The 18217-nt window shown below is 43.3% G+C and overlaps 1 protein-coding gene across 7 annotated transcripts in view; it reads left to right on the top strand.

Annotated features, from left to right (window-relative positions):
• Positions 1-18217, top strand: part of SCUBE3 (signal peptide, CUB domain and EGF like domain containing 3) — a 993478-nt gene that overhangs the window by 573177 nt on the left and 402084 nt on the right. For all 7 annotated transcript variants that reach the window (XM_069238811.1, XM_069238810.1, XM_069238808.1 and 4 more), the window contains exon 6: positions 5103-5219. In XM_069238811.1, the coding sequence (XP_069094912.1) occupies positions 5103-5219 (117 nt within the window). The remainder of the gene's footprint in view (positions 1-5102; positions 5220-18217) is intronic.

The following is an 18217-nucleotide window of genomic DNA, read 5'->3' as shown; positions in this document are numbered from 1 at the left end:
TGTGAAATAGGAATATAATTTGATATAAATGTGCTGTTGAGGTGATAGACTGTTGACTAAATAGATTTGAGGGGTAACCACATGTAGTGGTTGTGTCTAATGTGTTTTCTTTTGGTGTAGAGTATTGTATGATATTGGTGTGCTCTCAAGGTGGCTAACAATTAGCTTACTATGTGACTTGAAGTCAAATTAGTGCACTTGGTGGATCCTGGAATTATATCTAATGTGTACTAATGTGCTGATGTGATGTGCTGTTGCTCTCGAAGATGCTTAGCTAACTATAACTTGGAGGCTTGCAGATGTGTTGTGCATTTGTTGGTGCCAGGAGTTGTGTACTGTTGGAGTAGGGTAAGGGCTGACTATAATGAGGTATGGATGTGCCCTTGGCGTCACAAACTCTCAACTAAGTATCGCCCTGTAAAACCAGTGCAATCAATCAAACAATCAATAATTTATAGTACGTAGCACTATCACTCCTGGGGGTATCTGGTCCCTGGGGGTTGGAGATCTCTGTTGAATGCCAGGTCTTGAGATTCTTCCTGAAGTCCCGAAGGAAGGGTGCTGTTCAGAGGTGGAGGAGCAGTTCTTTCCAGGCCTTGATGGCGATATAGGAGACGGAATGGCCACCACTGTGGCTGCGACATATTAGGGGTGTGTGTGCAAAGGCTAGTGAGGAGGAGTGCAGGTGTGTGGCAGGTTGATGGAAGTTCAGTCGTTGGTTGATGTAGGCCAGTCCTTGGTCGTGTAAGGCCCTGTAAGTGTGCGTCAGGGCCTTGAACTGGCATCTCTTCTGGATTAGGAGCTAGTGGAGGTCTGTGAGGTAAGGGGTGATGTGGACATGTTTGAGAGGTCCAGGATGAGTCGAGCTGCTGTATCCTGTATGGTATGGAGTCTTTTGAGGAGTTGGTTGGGGATGCCACAGTACACTGCATTGCCGTAATCGAGGCAGCTGGTGACGAGGGCCTGGGTGATGGTTTTTCTGGTGTTGAATTGGTTCCATCGGAAAATCCTATGGAGCATGTGGAGGCTGTGAAAGCAGGAAGAGGTGACTCCGTTGATTTGTTGCTTCATGGTAAGTTTGATGTTGAGGATAATGCCAAGGTTGTGTGCGTAGTCTCTAGATGTGGGGGTGGGTCTGAGTTCGGCTGGCCACTAGCTGTGGTCCAATATGGATGTGTTTCTCCTGAAGATTAGAACTTCTGTTTTGTTGGAGTTGAGTTTGAGGCAGTTTGCTTTCATCCATTTAGCTACATTGGTCATAGCGTTGTGGAAATTGGTCCTGGTGGTGGTATTCCGTGAGCGAGAAAATTAGCTATGTGTCGTCCGTGTAGCATATGATGTTGAGATCATAGGATCTGACGATGTAGGTGTTGAACAGTGTGGGACTGAGGTATTATCTTTTGGGTACGCTGCATATGATGTTCTTGGGTTCAGAGGTGAAGGAAGGCAGCCGGATGCCATGGGTATGTCCTGTCTGGGAGGAGGCGATCCATTTGAGGGAGTTTGCTTATGTGCCAATGTTGTGGAGTCTGTTGATGAGGGTGTGTTGGGATACAGTGTTGAATGATGCTGAGTGGTTGAGGAGGATCATGGCCTGCAGTGTCCCCACAATCGCAAAGTGTTCTGAAGTGGTCTGTGGCTGCAGTGAATGCTGTCTCAGTGTTGTGGTTGGCTCGGAATACTGATTGTGAGATGTCAAGCAGGTTGTTTTGCTCCAAGTATTCAGTGAGCTGTTGATTGATGGCCTTCTCGAGTACTTTGGCGGGGTAGCGGAGCAGCAAGATTATTCAATAATTTTTTAGGTTCGCTAGGGTCAGCAAATGGTTTCTTTAGGAGGGATCTGATCGCGTGTTTCCATTGGTCTGGCAAGAATGCCGTGGTGATGGAGATGTTGAATATGCTGGTGAGTACCATGCTGATGTTATTGGTGCTGAAGTTGAAGAAGTGGTGGGGGCCTGGGTCGGAGGGTGCTCCAAAGTGGATGGATGACATGCTGGCCGAGATGGATTGTGTGGTGAGCAGCGTCTAGGTGGTGATTGCTCAGCTGTTGTGTGCTGGTTGGTTGAGGCTGCTGAGGTTGAGGACTGTCGGTTGGGGGTCGAAGTTGTTGTATATAGTGGCGATCTTGCTGTGAAATTAGCCCGAGAGTGTGTTGCAAAGTTCTTGGGAAGGGTTGATTATGTTCTCAGTGGCTGCCGGGTTGGAATATTCTTTGACTATGTTGAATAGTTCTTTCCTGTGGTTATGCTGTGTCAATTTTAGGCTGTGATGGCTTCTCTCTTGGCTTTCTTGATTTGCTGGTGGTAGTCACTAAGGGCTGCTTTTAGGATGGCTCCGCTGGAAGGGTTCATGATGGATCGGCATTGTTTCTCAAGTGGGCAGCAGCTACGATTGGTGGTTCTGAGCTCTGGGGTGTTCCAGCTGGCTTGTCTCAAGGTTTTGTTGGTTCTGGCTGGCTTCAGCGGGGCGACTCCGTCAGTACATTCAATGATCTAGGTGGCGAGTTGTGAATGGCGTGTTCTAGGTCTGATGAGGCTTTGCGATGGGAGGTGCCAAGGGCCTGAGTCCACTGAGTCTCTGTTACCTTGCTCCGGCTCTGGTGGGTGAGGCAGCTGTGTCTGGTGATGGTGTACTGAGCATCGGAGATGGTGAAGTGAACTATGGTGTGGTCTGGCCAGGTGAGTTCTGTGACAGGGCTGAATTTCACTCAGTCACTGGAGGTGAAGATGGGGTTGAGTGTGTGTCCAGGTTTGTGCGTGGGTTTGGTGACCTGTTGGGTGAGGCCGATGCTGCTCATGTTCTCCAGGAGAGTGGTGGAGTTGGTGTTGTTGGTGTCGTCGGTGTGGAAATTGAGGTAGCGGAGTAGGTTGTAGTGCTTGGAGTTGATGGCTAGAGAGGCGATGAGGTTGGGTATGGCATCTCAGAGTGACAGTTGAGGTCCTGTAGGTCTGTATACAAGGGTGCCTCTTACTGTTGTGTTGATTTGTAGTTGGAAGTTGAGGTGTTCCATGAGGGGAGAGGTGTCAGTGACTAAGCATTGGATGTTTTGCTTAAAGATGATGGCAATGCCTCCACTGTGTTTGTATGTGCGGTCTTGGCTCATTCCTGTCCTTTCTCACTGCTTTGGTGCTGTTTTGGCTGCCTAGCACCATGGTGCAAGGGTCTACATTATAGGCAGGATTGTTTTTATTCAGGAAGGGGGCATCTACTTGCACAAAAACAATCCTGGGAGGCTATTCCTCTTTTGATGTGCACTACAGAATGCAGCGAACATAGAATTAGGAAAAACGAGGAGTAATAAACATAATTCTCCTCGTTATGCCTCACATGGGGAGACGTAAGGTTTTGGCACATCCCTAGGTTTACAGATTTGTAAATCTGGAGTTATATCAGAATCCATGGGTGTTGTGTGTGAGCACCCACCGCAGTGCCCATGGAATGCTTCCCTAATGCAGTGTGAGACAGAGCAGCGATTTGCCCTTACTCCGTATCTATGAGGCCATTTAAAGCCACTCAAAGTGGCTTTGCATGACCTCATAGATATGGTTGAAAAGTTTTCCCCGCTGTTGTGTCACTAAAAGTGACGCAACAGTGGTGTAAGCTTCTCAAAAATATGCCCCGAAATGTATGCAACAGTAGTCTCCCAGTGCTCACACAGCAAGTCCTTCGAAGAACTGTGAAAAGCAAACACTTTAATGAGCTCAATTGTCATTCCCAGCACTATAAAGCATGTTGTAACTGAAGAGCTTCTAGGTAATAGCGCTTTTTCAAAATACCTTTCAGTCATTTTGCACAGAAGCTGCTGTATAACATGGCTGTAATTTAAAACAAAAAAAATAGCGCTATGAGGCAGTCAGTGTTTGATTCATCATAGGTCTTTTATTTTCCTTATTTTCAACCATATTGTACAGCGGATGTGCTGCTGTATAACATGGCAAAAAGACATTGGCAAAGCCAATAGCTTTCACAAAGGCGAGCCCTATTTGGCTTTGCCAGTGCTTGATGTGTTTGCCACTCCCCTGGAGCATAACCTCTTTACCATCCCTTTGATTAGCTGACTTGTATCCTTGCACTACTCACTTTTAGCCTTTACATTCTGACACTCCCTTATTCTTTTTAAATTCTGTTCAGATTTTGATGAGTAAAAAGTATTTGAAAATTAAACCATACTGTTTGTAAACATTGAAAAAATTGAATTCGATGTACAGTTTTGAGATACCATAAGTTATATTTTTGCTTTTCCTTCAGTGTTTTGTGAAGTGTTTTTCTTTTCCTTCTTTAAACAATGCGTTATAGACAAACATTGGCAAAGCTAACACCTTGGCACTCGCATTATAAAAGCGAGATCTGTTGGCTTTATCAGTGCTTGTTTAAAGTGGATGGCTTTGCCTTTGAATTAGATCCATTCTAGGGGAAGTCAAGTTTCATAAAAAAACAATTAGTATTCCATTGGAATTTGTCAAAAATAGTCAAACCGTGCCTACAGCATGCAAAAGTGTTTAATCTGAATCTTAAAAAGCCAACATCTAGTAGTTCAAAAAACAACGCACTGATCTTGTGCAAAAATGAAAAGGATGTCAAAGAAATAATGGTTTAAAAACACAAATGATTTTAATACATCACAGATAATTGACTTTGACGTCATATGTTAGCCCTGATATCAGCTTGATGAGTTTAAAATATAGATACCTTTAAGGGTGCATAAGTCAATATCTGCATGACTTAATTTATGTTTGACTGCAAGGCAGGTGTCTGTGTTCGTCATTCAATGTTTATAAATAATCTATCGTTTTTTTAATGCAGGTATGTATATTGCCGAAAACATTCAAATAGATGTATATGTATGTGTGGTTTATATTTGAATGCATGTCTTGTATACATATACTGAGGTCATTTTATCCAGTGCAACAAATGTCTCTTTGCCTTAACTGTAAAGTAGCCCCATTTCCTTTAAAATGAGAGATATGGTAGGCCAGAGATGTCACATGCCTTGACTAATCTTCTACACTTTTAGGAGTTTGGGCCGTGTTAAACAGGACGAGAAACATGACTGTATTGTTTTCAGAAACGCCACTGCACTAAATACAACTCTTTTTCCTCAGTGACTTGTAACTATGGGAACGGAGGCTGTCAACACACCTGTGACGACACTGATCAGGGGCCCAAGTGTGGATGCCATGTGAAATTTGCACTGCATGCGGACGGAAAAACATGCATAGGTAGGTGAGAACCCAGTTCACTTTCATTTACAATGCAAAAATACTGTCTACTTTTGTGTGTGCGTGTGTGGGTATGCGCGAAGGGCACAAGGACTATTCAACCTATATTCTCTTACTTTAAAGACAACTGGGTATATTCCCACTTGAATGTTTATGTGGGTGCTTTTTCTGCTACACTTTCTGCATAGAAACTTGGGGCCTGATTACGATCTTGTCGGATAGAATACTCCGTCGGATATAAATGGATTATAATACAGCAGGCGGGATCGTAATACAGCAGGCGGGATATCTGTCACATTTGTGACAGAGTAACCCCGTCCGCCAAGTTGTAAATCAGGCCCTTGGTTTGGGATGGAAGAACCTGAATGCAGCCTTGTCAGTGGTACACTACGTAAACTGACTCACGTTTGGATGCGTAATTCCCCAACAATGCAGTTCTAGAGTAAATGCTCTGTAGATAAGGTGCCAAAAAGTTACTTATGTAGGATTCGTCAGTGATGAACTCTCTGCATAGGCAAGTGTGTCTGGCCATTGTGGTGCACTGTTAGTTTTTCAGATAAGGTGTGCCAAAAACACAGGAAAGAACATGTATGAAAGTTAAATGTGTGTTCTTGTATGGTGGATGCAAACACTCGAATGAATGCTTTCTTTGTTGTATTATGGACTTCAGCGTCACACATTAGAAAACAAGGAAAGTATTTCTGGTAACTTTTCTTTGTAGAGACATGTGAGTGGTTTGGAAAACAAGAACATGTCTAAGTGGCGTTGTCGTTTAAGCTTGTGTGTGGTGGGATATGAAAAAGCATTTGTGTTGCACTTCGCTTGGACAGATGTTTACATAGCGGTGCTGAAACGTCCAATCCATGCGGCTACTCACTTGTCTGCTTGGAAACGTGCCGTTGGAAATATAGAGACATGTTTGAGGATTCGTTCTGTAGTACATGACACGTATGTGGGTGTGCACATATACGTGCATGAGTGCAATGTCATACAGTCATATATTTGTGTGCGTGCATATTATATATAACCTGCCGTAATAGTGTGTGTGTGTGGGGAGGGGGAGGGGGACGGGGACGGGGAGGGAGGGGAGTGTGCGTGTGTGTATGTTTTTTTTAAACCAGAGTATGTATGTTAGCTATATTTCATGTATTTTTTAAATGCACGCAAATGTGACTTAAATATATTTCGTTCCATATCTGCTTATGAAGCAGCTGTTATGGTGTTGTGGTGTATATATATATATATGTATATATATATATATATATATATATATATATATATATATATGTGTGTGTGTGTGTATTATATCACCTATCAATCACAGCATGCCATTTGATGTGCAACATCAGTGCAAAGTCTCAATTTGATACCTTTATTTATTCAGAATCTAGGTAATGACATTAAAATGTTCATATTAACTTGTCTTAGTGATCCATATTGCGCTTTGCTTCTGTATATGCAATTTCATTGTTGGACATCCTAGTATTTGTATTATATCAATCTGTCTGCTTCAGTCATATTTTCAGAACTTTGTTGTCCTAAATTCTTTGTCACCGTGGCCTGCAGGAATCGGTTCAGTTTCCGTCTGTTACATTTATATGCTGAAAGTGTTGACATTTTCTCTGCTGAGTTGGCGGTATCTTAGTGAGATAGTGTCACTTGCCTTTGATTGCATTGACTTGAAAGTTTAGGCTTTGATACACAAAGTACCTAAGCGTTTCAATACACTTTCCAGTGAAGCAAAATAACATTCTTGCTGAAATGGATTGGTCTGCTGGGCTCTATTAACTGCTCACCATTTAATTCATTTGTGCTGTTGTTTGTTTTATGCTGTTTGTTGCTATCGTGTGTTATGAATCCTATTGCTGCTATGGTTTGAGTTAGGTGTTTTTGTTGTGGTGAGGCATGATACGGTTCTTGTCCTCTAGTCTTGGCTTTTATGGTATGGTAGGGTTTATTTTTGTTTATTAATAGATGTATTAGCCATACTTTGCATTATTTACTGTTTTGGTGTAAAATGGTGTTAGTCATCCGGTTGTTCTTTTTGTAGTGTGTTAAGAACCCTGCTTTATATGCTGAGTGACTCTGTAGTTGGATGGGGCTATGCACAACACTGACACAACGTCTTAAGTAGTATCAAGTAGACTTTGTTATGTACCCAGAAAAAACCCACATTCATGTCTTTCTCGATAACAACCTAAACAACACCATAAACATCTCCTTGTTTTTGGACCACATCCTTTAATGGATGAAAGAGAGCATCCTCTGCCGGAACGGAACTAAACTGTAGACCATTGTAATGGGAGAACGTGAGCCTGCCTCACTAACTTTTGATTTGCCTGCCGGACTCAGAATCACCCTTCCACTACTTCTCAAACTAGAAACATGTGAGTACTCTTTCACTCAAAATTAGCATTTCCTCCACAACGGCGGTCAAATGGATTAATCTTAATACAGCTATTGTCATGTTCCTCCAGGACTACTGTACATCATTTACACTTGCCTCCTCTAAACACTCATTGTAAGACTGCAAAGTTTACAAAACCAGGCAACCATAATTTTACCTAGAGATACCCAAGCCTTGTCTCGAAGCTCTCCACTGGCTACTAGTCGAAGGTAGGTTCAAATTGAAGGTATTTTACACTGTCTTCAAAGACTATGAGGAAAAAAAGACCTGAAATATGTGCACAGCTTCACTCTACACACTCCCCAACCAGATGCCTCTACTGATTAGCTGATAACCTTATTGCACACCTGTTGCTCAGGTGAAAGAAACACAGAGGCAGGTCTCTGGCAGTGCTAGATTTAAGACTGTGGAATGTTCCTAGCTCTTCCCTGTGATCTTCAGGATCGTCTTTAAACTGAACCATATACACAACAAGAAACGCATGAATTTGAGCTATTGAAACTCACTCTCTAAATTTTTTGTATTTTGAGGGGCTGTGATCACACAATATTAGCTGTGACCCTTTATCCTGCCTCCTTGGATGCATTTGCCCTTGTGTCCCTTTTCAGATTGCACAGTGGTTCTATCCCTTTTTGCACACTGACATAGTTAAAATGTTACAGATAACACACTAAAACAAATAAACAAGCAAATAAATAATCTGTTAATCTGTCACTATTTGCCGTTGTCATTAGCCCTTTATATGTGGTGCTGTGGTTGCCTAATTTGTTTTTGTCCTAAGGTGTTTTAATTATGTCATATGTTAGGTTATAGCCTTATTAATATGACGTGGTCTCTGTCATGAGATTTTGCAGCATAGGTGTGACATGGCTATGTCTTGTGATGTTTGCTACTATGGAATAGATGAGCCCTTTTACATGGTGGTCACTGTTCTAGTCACTGCTTTAGTATGTTAAAGCCCTTGTCTTGTAGTGTTTACTTATGTGGTATAGGGCATGCCTTTTTGAAGTACTTGATGTAGTGGCTTAATCTTTTTCTTGTCTCATAGTGTTTGTTTCTGTGCTTCATAAGTCTAACGGTTCATGGTGATTGTAGCCATGGCATACTATAGTCCTGATTCTTCCCTTTACTATTGTAGTCTGGTAGTGTTCCTTTTCTGATGGTGTACTGTGTTGCATGATTTGAAATGGATTTTGTATTTAATGTTTTGTAGTATTTGTGACTGCAGTGTGTTAGTGTACTTCTCCTATAGTATTTGCTGTATTTGTTCTTGTCTTGTAGTGTTTGCTGTGTTATAGGATCCTTGCTGAATGCTAGGTTTTGCTGTGGTATTCATTTCCTTGCTATTCTGGGACCTCCTACCTTTCTTTCTCCAATCTTGGCGCATGCATACCACATGCTATGTCTATCTTTGAGTGTATCTGCTCCTAGTCCTCAATCCAGTTCTTTTCTTCCATTGGGGGTACTTGGATGTGGCCACGCAGCCTGTGTGGAAGTATGTATGTATATGGTACTTGCATAGTGCAAGCCTAGCTGAAAAGGCATTGGAGTGCTGTACAATGTCAAAGGCAAGCATACTGTCAACCAGTGATAGATGAGGTAGCTGGTCATTGGATCGTTACTGTATTGTGATGTAGTGTTCCTCTAAAAAGTATATCTTAAACTATTTCTTAAGTTGGGACCACATTAGGGTTTTCTTTATTCATATGGGGATGTTGTTTCAGATCCTGGGTGGATGGATTGAAAAAGGCCTGCTGCCTTGTTTATTCCTTTTTGCACTTCTTAGCCTGGAGTCTGCCTGCAGGTGTGTTGAAAGCTACCAGTGGAATCCTGGTCATGTTGGCTTTGTAAATGATGCAGCTGATTTTGAAGATGGTGCAGGCCGTCAAGGGGGCCAGTCAAGTTTTACCACAATGGTGGTGATGTGATCATATTTCTCCAGGCCCTGGACGAGATGTACTGCAACATGTAGGATGTCCAATGTAGAGAGTGGAAGGCCCTGGAACAGGGCTGTAACACTAGCCAGAAGCAAGAGTATGAGAGCTAAAACAGCAACTCTGAAGTCACTTTTGGCAGAAACTGTTTTACTTTCTTTAGAAGAGAGAGAGAGAGAGTTTTTTGGCAAGGTGTGACTTGGGGGTGAGGTTGCTGTTGAGGGTGAATTCAACCAATTTGCCATTCTGTGAATGGATCTGGAGCCATCACAGTTTTTGTCTTTGAGATAGGTTTGTACTATTTTTTGCTTGTTGTTCTTAGCACATAACAGGAATTCTCTCTTGGATGGGTTGAACTTAGGTAAGAGGTGGACATCCAAGCCTGGATGAGGTGCAGGCAGTGTTTAAGGCACTGGATGTCTGGGACAGAGGAGACTTTGAGGTAACGTTGTGTATCATCAACAGACTGGTGAATCTTTATGCTGTTATAAGTGAGTAGATCCCCAAAGGGCTCTTTGTAGAGGTTGAAGGTGGCAGGTGACAGTATGGTACCCTGGAGTTCTCCACAGGTGATGAAGATCCTTTGAGACCTGGAGGTGGTCATGTGAACAAGTTGTTGTTGATTGGAAAGGTAGGATGAAAGCCAGTGAAGGACAGTGCCAGTGAATCCCATTTGAGATTCCAAGTAGTGGATAAGGATTTAGTGGTCAACTGTCTGAAACTCAGTTGGAGCACAGACTGCTTTATCGATGCTCTTGTCAATGAAGGGTAGGTGATTGACAGGCTGGTAGTTGGTGGGGTCATAAGGGTCTAGTTTAGGTTGCTTTAGGTGTGAAGGGATCTAGCCTGCTCTTTTGTGCTTGTTTTTATGCCCCTCCAACCCAGCACCATCTTTTGCTACCACTTGCACCAATGATGCTATAACTGTTGAGGTGCATTTGCTGATGATGACCTTTACATTGTCTCCTGGTTAACAGGAAATTGAAAATTAAACTAAGTAGTGCCTGCCCCAGGTAACAGAAACCACCTAGGTGTGCTGCTCACCTTACACATGATTGTACTGTGAGGGGATGTTGCATTACAGGTTTCTGAAGTGTTCATGTGATCAAAGGTATTCCTGTCATGGTACTGAGTGCTTTCTGAGGTTCATTAATGGAGTGCCAGTCCCACAGTTTATGGTGCAGCTGCAGCCTAAGCAGATCCTATATAGACTATAGGATGCCCTGCAGAAAGGCCCATACTTACAGGTGTTTAACCCAAGTTGAAAAACATGACAGGCTCTCCATGTTACAATATTTCAGGATTCATTAGATTCAGGTTCTAGTAATATCCAGACCCTTTGGGTCAATATAAGCCGTTTTGAAGACATAAACACATATTTACATACATGTAATAATATTTACCTGGTCAAAAAATAGACATGTGTGGTGCTTGATTATACATATTTATGTATTTATTTATTTAGTTCTTAATGTCTAAAAATATATTATTATACCCTTACAGGTACATTCCCTATGATCATACATAGATACTCAGACATATATGTATTATCATAGAAAGGAGCACACACCCATATAAATACAACTCATCTGCATGTTATCAATATACAGTGGCATGCTTCTATCGTTAAAGTGTATGTCCATAGACATGTCAGTCCATATCAATGTCCATATGCATTCAATATATATATATATATCAGTATTTTTATTTCTATTTAGTATTGTGTTTATGTTTAATAATATACAGTGGAGTATAGTCAACTGTAGTGTTATGGAGTTGAAGTGGAGTGTCGTAGATTGGCATAGAGTGGAGTAGAGTGTTGGACAGTGCAATTTTATTGATTACAGTACAGTGTTGTAGAGTAGAGCAGCGTACATTGGAGTGCCGTACAGTGGACTTAGCTGTTGCACAGTGTAATCAAGTGGTGTAGAGTGGAGTACAGTATCATGTAGTGGAGTGGTGTCTCATATAGTACAGTGCCGTGGAGTGTAGTACACTGTAGTGGCATAGCATACAGTGGAGCAAAGTATTATAGATTGGGGTAGTGTTTTGTACAGTGGAGTGGTATGCAGTGTTCTAGAGTGTGTGAAACTGTTGTCGAGTGGAGTACAGTGTTGTTTAGTAATGTGAGGTAGAGTAGAATAGAGTGTGGTACAGTGTGATACAGTCGAATGGCATATTGGGGGTCATTATGACCTTGGCGGGTGGCCAATGCGGCCACACTCCCGCGGACCCCATTACGACATCCCCGCTGGGCCGGTGGGCGCAAACCTAGTTTGCGCCCACCGGGCCAGCGGGGATGAGGCCGCAACATAGGAGCCGGCTCCTAATGGAGCCGGCGGTGTTACGGCCGTGCGGCGGGTGCAGTAGCACCCGTCGTGCTTTTCACTGTCTGCTATGCAGACAGTGAAAAGCTGGCCGGGGCCCTGTTAGGGGGCCCCAGGACACCCCTTACTGCCAGCCTCTTCCTGGCGGTGCAAACCGCCAGAAACAGGCTGGCGGTAGGGGTGTCATAATCCCCAGGGCAGCGCTGCTTGCAGTGCTGCCCTGGCGGATTATCACCGCCGGGGCTAAAACGGCAGGAAACCACCAGCCCCGGCGGTGCGACCGCGGCGCTACCGCCGCGGTCGTAATAAGGGCCTCCGTACTGCCAGCCTGTTGGCGGTACGGACGCTACATTGTAATGACCCCCATAATGTTGTAGAGTGTAGTGGCATTGAGTGCTGTTGAGTGGAGTGGTGTACTGTGGAGTGGCATACAGTGGAATACTGTAGGGTGGAGTGATATCTAATGGAATTGCGTACAGATGAGTGGCGTACAGTGTAGCGACGTACAATGGGGTGGCGTAGAGTGCAGTAGTGTACAGTAGAGTTGCATATAGTAGGGTGTTATTGACTACATTGGCCTATAGTGGAGTGAGGTGGAGTGGGGTACAATGGACTAGTGTACAGTGGAATGCCATAAAGTGGAAAAGTAGGTAGTGGACTGACACAGTAGAGTATAATAGGTTGGAGTGGTGTACTGTGCAGTACTGTAGAGTGGACTAGTGTACAGAGGAGTAGCACACACTGTAGTGGGATATACTGATACTGGATTGGTGTATAGTAGAGTAGGGAAGAGTGAAATAACATAGACAGGAGTGCTATAGAGTGGCATACAGTGGATTAGCCTACAGTGGAGTGGTGTACAATGGAGTGGCATACAGGAGATTGGCATAGAGTGGAGTAGCATAGAGTGGTGTGGGGTACAGTGGAATAGGATAAGGTAGAGGGTGTTTGAGAGGAGTGGGATGCAGTGAAGTGGCATACTGTGGAATAGCATACATTGAAATAGCATACAGTGGAGGGGCGTACCCTGGAGTGGCGTAAACTAGAGTGACATAGATTGGAATAGCATACAGCAGAGTGTTGAAGAGTGCAGTTGAGTACAGTGGAGTGGGGGTAGAGTGGCGTGGGGCACATTGGAGTAACCTACAGTGGAGGGTCATAGAGTGGAGTGGCATAGAGTTGAATAGTGTAGAATTGAATTGTGTAGAGTGTAGGTGTCTCCAGTGGAATACTGCATTGTGGAGTGGCATAGAGCGGTGTGGAGTATGGTGAACTGGCAGACAGTGGAGTGGTGTAGAGTAGTATAACTTACATTGGAGTGTTGTAGACTGTAGTAGCATATAGTAGAATAGCATACAGTGGAGTGACAAAGAGTGTAGTGCCATAGAAAAGAGTGTGGTAGAGTGTAATATCATACAGTGGAGTAGCGTAGACCTCAGTGGTGTACAGTTAAGCAGCGTACAGTGAAGTGAAGTACAGTCTAGTGGTGTAGAATAGCACAGAGTAGAGTGGAATAGCGTATAGTGGGGTGGTGTATAGTAGAGTATCATAGAGTGGACTGGCATAGAGTGGAATAGTGTACAGTAGAGTTGAATACTCTGAAATAGCCTATAGCGTAGCGTGGAGTGGCATACAGTGGGGTGGAGTACATCAGAGTGCCATAGATTGTAATAGTATACAGTGGAGTGGCATACAGCGGCTTGCCATACAGTTGTATAGCATATAATGTAGTGGGGTAGAGTAAAGTGGCATAGAGTTGAGCAGTGTAGAGTTGAATGGCATAGGGTGTATTTGCTTACAGTGTAATGGTTTATACTGGAGTTGCTTTGAGTGGAGTAGAGTGCAGCAGGGTGACATAGAGTGGAATGGCGTACAGTCAAGTGGGGTACAGTAGAAAATCATACATTGTAGTGGCAAAGAGTGAAGTGGCATACAATGGAGTGTGGTAGAGTGTAATAATGTACAGTGGAGTAGTGTAGAGTGCAGTATCATAGAGTGGAGTGAGATGGGTTATAGTGGCATACAGTAGAATAGCATAGAGTGGAGTGTGCTAGAGTGAACCGCGTAAAGTGGAATAGCATATTGTGGAGGTGCGTAAAGTTGAACACCGTACACTGGAGTGGCCTAGAGTAGAATAATGTATAGTGGAGTGGCATAGAGTGGAGTTGCGAGAGTGGAATTGTATAAAGTGGAATATTGCATAGTTGAGTGGCCTAAACTGGAGTGGCATAAAATGGAGTGATGTAGCATGGACTGGCAGTAATTCAAGTAGAATAGAGTAGAGTAGTGTACAGTGGAGTGGTGTACAAAGGAATAGTGCATAGCAGAGTGGTGTATACTGACATAGGATGGAGTGGGATAGCATATAGTGGATTGTCATACAGGGGAGTTGCATACTGTGGAATAGTGTAGAGTTGATTGGCACACACTGGAGTGGCGTACAGTGTATTGGCGTAGACAGGAGTGTCATACAGTAGAACAGGATACAGTGGAATAGCATACAGTGGAGTGGTGTACAGGGCAGTGGCACGGAGTGAAGTAAATGAGCAGTGTACATTGAACCAGCTTAAAATAGTGTGGCTTAGAGAGGAGTGGCATAGAGTGACATTCAGTGGCATAGCATAGACTGGAGTGGCATAAAGTGGAGTGTTGTAGAGTGGATTACCATAGAGTATAATGATGTAGAATGGAGCGGGATGCAGTGTAGTATGTACAGTGTAGTAGTGTATGGTACAGTCTGCAGAGTGGAGTGTGTAGAGTGGAGTTGCATACAGTGAAATGGCATAGAGTGTAGTGGCATAGAGTGAAGTGGCATACAGTGGAGTAGTGTACAGTGGAGTGGTGTAGAGTGGAATACGTTGAGTTTAGTTGCGTAAAGTGGAATAGATTGGAACAATGTACACTACAGTGGCTTAGAGTGAACAAATGTATAGTGGAGTGGAGTAGAGTGGAGTGATGTAGAGTGGAGTTGTGAGAGTGGATTTGCATAAAGTGGAATAGTGTATAATTGAGAGACGTAGACTGGAGTGGCATAGAGTGGAATGACATAGAATGGAGTGGCATATATATGAGTAGCACAGAGTGGAGTGGTCTACAGTGGAATGACGTACAAAGGAATAAAGTATAGTGTAGAGTGGTGTACAGTAACATGGCATGGAGTGGGATAGCATAGAGTGGAGTGGCATACAGGGAAGTTGCATACAATCTAATAGTGTAGAGTTGATTGGCTCACACTGTAGTGGCGTGGACTGGAGTGTCATACAGTGGAGCATGATACAGTGAAATGTCATACAGTAGTGTGGTGTACAGGGCAGTGGCATAGAGTAGAGTATGAATAGAATGGGTGGCATACAGTGGAATAGCATAAAATAGAGTGGCGTACAGGGGAGTGGTGTAGAGTGTAGTGGTATAGAGTGGGATGAGGTAGAGTGGAGTGGCATACGGTGCAATAGCATACACTGAAGTGGCGTACAGGGGAGTAGCATAGAGTGAAATAGCGTCCAGTGAAGTGGCGAAGAGTGCAGTGGCGTACAGTCGAATAGGGTACAGTGGAGTAGCATATAGTTGAGTGGCGTACAATGGAGTGGACTAGATTGAAGTGGCATACAGTCGAATACTTTATAGTGGTGTGGCGTAGAGTGGAGTGGTCTAGAATGGAGATTGGTAGAGTGTAATAATATACAATGGACTACTGTAGGCTGCAGTGAGGTAGAGTGGAGCGGCGTAAAGTGGAGTGAGGTACAGAGTAGTGGTATACACTAGAATAGCATAGAGCTGCAAGAGTGGAGTTGCCTACAGTGGAATACTATATAGTGGAGTGGAGTACACTGGAGTGGCGTAGAGTGGATTGACATACAGTGGAGTAGCATACAGTAAAATAGCGTACACTGGAGTGGCAAAGAGTGATGTGACATAGAATGGAGTGTGGTAGAGTGTAATAGCATTCAGTGGAGTAGCGTAGGCTGTGGTGGCATAGAGTGGAGTAATGTACAGTGTATCATATACAGGAGAATATCATAGAGCGGAGTAGCATGGAGTGGTGTAGAGTGTAGTGAAGTAGAGTGGAATAGGGTACGGTGGAGTACAGTAGAGTTTTGTAGAGTGTAGTGGGATACAGTAGAACACCGAAGAGTGGAATGGTGAAGAGCAAAGTGGCATTGAATGGAATGTGATAGAGTGTAATAGCATACAATTGAGTAGAGTGCAGTGGCGTAGAGTGGAGTAGCACACAGTGGAGTGAGGTACATTATGGTGGCATACTGTAGAATAGCGTAGAGTGGAGTGACATAGAGTGGAGTGACAGAGTGGAATAGCATATCATAGAGTGGTGTATGGTGCAGTGCCATAAAGTGGAGTGGTGTAGAGTGGAATAGCATATAGTGTGGCGGCATAGAGTTGAGTGATGTATAGTGGAATTGAATAGAATGGAATTGAGAGAGTGAAGTTGCATACAGGGGAATTGCGTAGAGCAGTGTAAAGTAGAGTAGAGTAGCCTACAATTGAGTGGCGTAGACTGGAGTGCCATAGAGTGGAGTGGCATAGAGCTGAGTGGCATACAGTAGAGTAAGGTAGAGTAGAGTGGCACACAGGGGATTGGCGTACAAAGGAATAGCTTATAGTAGAGTGGCGTACATTGAAGTGGCATAGAGTGGGATAGCATATGGTGGAGTGTCATACAAGTGAGTTAGTTAGGGTTGATTGCATAAACTGTAGTGGTGTACAATGTAGTGGTGTCATGCTGTGGAGCGGGATACAGTAGAGTGTTGTACAGTGGTGTGGCATAGAGTGGAGTACAGTGGAGTGGTGTAGAGTGGACTGGCATAGAGTTGAGTGAGGTACAGTGTAGTGGCATACAGTGGAATAGCATGGCGTGCAGTGGAGTAGAGTTAAGTAGCATACAGTGGAATAGCGTACACTGGAGTAGGGCTAGAGTGGAGTTGAGTGGAGTGGTGTAGAGTGAAATTGCATAGAGTGGACTTCTGTGCACTGTAGCAGCATAGAGTAAAGTGAAGTGAGGTACAGTGTAGTGGCGTACAGTAGAATAGCGTAGATTGGAGTGGCATAGAGTGGAATTCCGTAGAGTATAGTGATGTAGAATGGAGTGGGATACAGCATAATGATGTACAGTGTAATAGCATATGGTAGAGTCCGCTTAGTGGAGCGTTGTAGAGTGGAGTTGCATACAGTGGAATAGCATAGACTGTAGCGGCGTAGAATCGAGTGGCATACAGGGGAGAAGTGTACAGTGGAGTGGTGTAGGGAAGAATAATGTTGAGTTTAGTTGCACACAATGTAGTGGTGTAGAGTGGAGTGACATATTGTGGAGTAGCTTAGAGTAGAGTGGCATAGAGTGGAATAGCATAGAATGTAGTGATGTAGAATGGAGGGGCATAGAGTGAGTGGTGTAGAATGGGGTAGTGTACAGTATAAAAGCATAGAGTAGATTAGCGTATAGTGGATTGGCATAGAGTAGAGTTGCACGCTGGAATAGCATATTGTGCAGGGGTGTATAGTGGAGTGGCATAGAATAGAATAGCATAGAGTGTCATAGAGTGGAGTTGCGTACAGTGAAACAACGTAGAGTTGAGGGGCCTACAATGGAGTGGTGTAAACTGTACTGTCATAAAATAGAGTGCAGTAGAGCGTTATAGCGTACTTTGGAGTGTTGTAGAGTGGAGTGGCATTGAGTGGAGTGTCATACAGTGGATTAGCATGGTGTGGCATATAGTGGAGTGACGTTGAGTGGAGTGGCAAAGAATGTGATAATGTAGAGTGGTGTAGAGTGAAGCGTGAAAGTGTGAACAGATGTAGATATAATGTGTCAGGAATATACATTAGGAGGTGTAAATGGTAATTTTTGGTAATATGTGTGTATAGTGAAAGTAGTGTTAAAGTTATAAGTTTTTTAAGTTTAAAAAAAACGTAATTATATATTGTGCCATGGTATACTGTGGTAAGTTTGCAGTATACAGTGGTACATGAGATGAAAAGTCAGTATAGTGATTGGCTAATGGCTGTGATTACCAAAGGTAAAAGGCAGCCATGTCATTGTTAGCACAGTTTGGCTGCACTCTGCGTTTCACTGTGTACTGGATTATGGCCTTAGATATAAGTAAAAAGTAGGTTTTGTTGTTTTTCACTACCTATTACCACTTTATTAAAGTTGTAATAGAGAGAGAAATGTATTTATAGATTTCTATATATTTTACAGCAGTTTAGAGAGAAGCACACCTTTTTTTAAAAAATATTTAAGTAGCACGCTAATTTGTAGCTACTACAGTCATTCTCCATAGACTTTTTGGGCATATTTAAATATGTTAAAGATAGAAA

Source organism: Pleurodeles waltl, chromosome 6 (assembly GCF_031143425.1).
Source record: "Pleurodeles waltl isolate 20211129_DDA chromosome 6, aPleWal1.hap1.20221129, whole genome shotgun sequence".
In the NCBI taxonomy this organism is placed as follows: domain Eukaryota; kingdom Metazoa; phylum Chordata; class Amphibia; order Caudata; family Salamandridae; genus Pleurodeles; species Pleurodeles waltl.
This window is presented reverse-complemented; position numbering and strand designations above follow the sequence as displayed.